Raw genomic sequence first — 2343 nt, forward strand, 5'->3', positions numbered from 1 at the left:
TCAAACAGACTTGGGTCAACCTTGATAGGAATGAGTCCCAACCTATGAGCTAGCACTTCATCTTGGATAACTGATGTATTATTTGCAATCAGGACCTTCTCAATAGCCATTGTGGCGAGCTACATGCAAATAGTAGTTACCAATTTAAAATGCACCAAATGAAAATCAACCCCATCAACAAGTACAACAGAGAGGGTACGAACATAAAAAGAGCAGTGAATGCCAACTAAGAAACTTACTATCGCAGTGTAATACTGTAACAATGAAAATGGGTTTGAATATGGAATAGATAAAACCATGAGACAGGAATAACTTAGAACTTTTCCCTACTGGACAGAGAAGAAGGCAAACCAATCAAGAATGGATGAGGTTTGGCACTGAGATCCTATGCCATTCAAGGTAGAAACAATTGCTCGCTTGAAGGTTCACATGAACAATCGCATATATAAGTTATCCATTTCCATCCATAGAAGAGATGACTCCTATCATCAATTTGTCAAACCTATCTAATATCAAGTTTAATTACAGTAAGTTTGATACTCCTCGCCAACAATTCAACCTTGACAAAAGCCCAACATATCTAGGCTCCAAGTTCACGAATTATGCAAAAATATGAGATCACTGACATTTTATCGTAAGGAACTACTTTAAGATCTTTGACCATCTACTGTAGCTAAAAGAACTTGTACACTGGAAAAAAAATGTTATTTTTAGAATTTTTACACCATACTATAGTGCACAATTAGAATGGACTAGTGAGCAGTCAACCCAACTAATCCTTTTTGTTAAATAAGTTACATACTGAAAAATAAGTTTTTTGAAAATTTTCCACCACATGATCGGTGTACAATTAGACTGGATGGTGCAAATTGGGTACTCAACTCATATAATCCTTCTCCCAACTAAATAGAGTTGGCCCCACAGATACTACTTTTCCATTAAATTCTGTTCAAATCCATGTTCATTATCAACCCGAAGACCTTAATATATTGTTCACCACTTCTTCCAAAGGCACTTTCCGACTAAACAACAGCAAGTAACAGAAGAAAATAATCAAACGGCAAAACACAGAAGTAAGAAAAACATAAAATCCAATCAAGATGAGTGCCCATCATTTAAAAAACCAAATGTCTGAAGAACAGAATGGATAAAAAAAGGGAGATTTATTCCACCAGACATAGACAAGTCAATTCTCACTGATATGGAGAATAAGAAACAGTTAAAAAGCTAAATTTAGTGACTGAGGATCGAGGGAACTCGCAAAAATCATACCTCTGCTATGAGGATCCTCCGAAAAGCATTGGCGATCGCAGGATCAATACCAATCATGTCGAATTCCATGTCGTCCTCTGTCAGTCGAATCACTTCGACTCTGAACTTTTTGCAGAACTCATCCAACCGAGAACCAATATCAACTCCCATCATTGCATACGCACCAGAGTATTGAATATTTTCTGTCTTCAAAGATAAAAAAAAACTCCCAAAACGTGAAAAAAAAGGCAGTAGAAAATCTTGAACAGAGCAGCCAAAAGAATACAAAAAATGAAATCCGTAGAAGCATCAGGAGTGGAAAAAAAACATACATGAATTGGAGCATCAGCTGCACAGTGGACACGAGTTCGCTGAAGCTCGAGGTGCGGAGGAAGCTGCCCCTTGGGCAAATCAGGCAAGTCGAGAGCTGAAACCCTAGGCATGACTAACTCTGCAAATTAAGCAAACTTCAGAGTCGTTGACAGTTGAATGAGACTGTAAGAGTGTGAGACCGAGAGAGTAATATATCGCCTACGCCTTGGTCTTAGGGTTTAAGTCTTGCGTTAGGGTTTAAGAGACAAGTTTAAAGTGCAGCACAGGTTTGTATGTTCTGAGAACCGCTTGGTCCGAGTGTCCGACTCCACACTCCACGGAATGAATTGAGGAATCGGAATCCGGCCGATCTGTATCGGTTTGTCAATACCGATTCCTAGCCGATCCCATTTCGGCATTGCAGTATGGAACTATGGATTAAGGGGAATAAATGTTAAGAAAATCAATTTTTAAAGAAAAACAAGGGTAAAATTGTCCTATCTCAACTGATGTGGGCAGATCACAGTGAGCTTTCAGTGTTGTCCGCTACCAACGTTATAGGTTTCGGTATCAGAAGCGGTATCGATCTCATACCAATATGTATTTATCAGGTCGTATCAGTTCAAAATCGAACGAATTTGAATTTGAATTTGAAAAAATAAAAAATAAAAAGAACGCTACGCACGTTTTCCGGTGCCCAACCTATGTAGCTTTCTCTCCCTTCCCTCTTGAAAATAACCCCAATGCCCTTCCATCCCAGCCCCCTTGGTTGAGCCGCTA

At 39.0% G+C, this 2343-nt stretch overlaps 1 protein-coding gene across 2 annotated transcripts in view; it reads right to left on the bottom strand.

The window, feature by feature from the left end:
* The window catches only part of LOC122071741 (DNA-directed RNA polymerases I and III subunit RPAC1-like), a 9604-nt gene extending 7776 nt beyond the window's left edge, over positions 1-1828 (bottom strand). Inside the window, exons 1-3 of one of the 2 annotated variants that reach the window (XM_042636135.1) lie at positions 1584-1828; positions 1273-1458; positions 1-119 (exon numbers count right to left, since the gene is read on the bottom strand). The exon at positions 1-119 is cut by the window's left edge and continues 11 nt beyond it. In XM_042636135.1, the coding sequence (XP_042492069.1) occupies positions 1-119; positions 1273-1458; positions 1584-1694 (416 nt within the window). In that variant the 5' untranslated portion in view covers positions 1695-1828. The remainder of the gene's footprint in view (positions 120-1272; positions 1459-1583) is intronic. The other variant, XM_042636136.1, reaches the window with a different exon arrangement.
* Positions 1829-2343: the final 515 nt, after the last annotated feature.

Source organism: Macadamia integrifolia, unplaced genomic scaffold (genome assembly GCF_013358625.1).
Source record: "Macadamia integrifolia cultivar HAES 741 unplaced genomic scaffold, SCU_Mint_v3 scaffold_68A, whole genome shotgun sequence".
In the NCBI taxonomy this organism is placed as follows: Eukaryota; Viridiplantae; Streptophyta; class Magnoliopsida; order Proteales; family Proteaceae; genus Macadamia; species Macadamia integrifolia.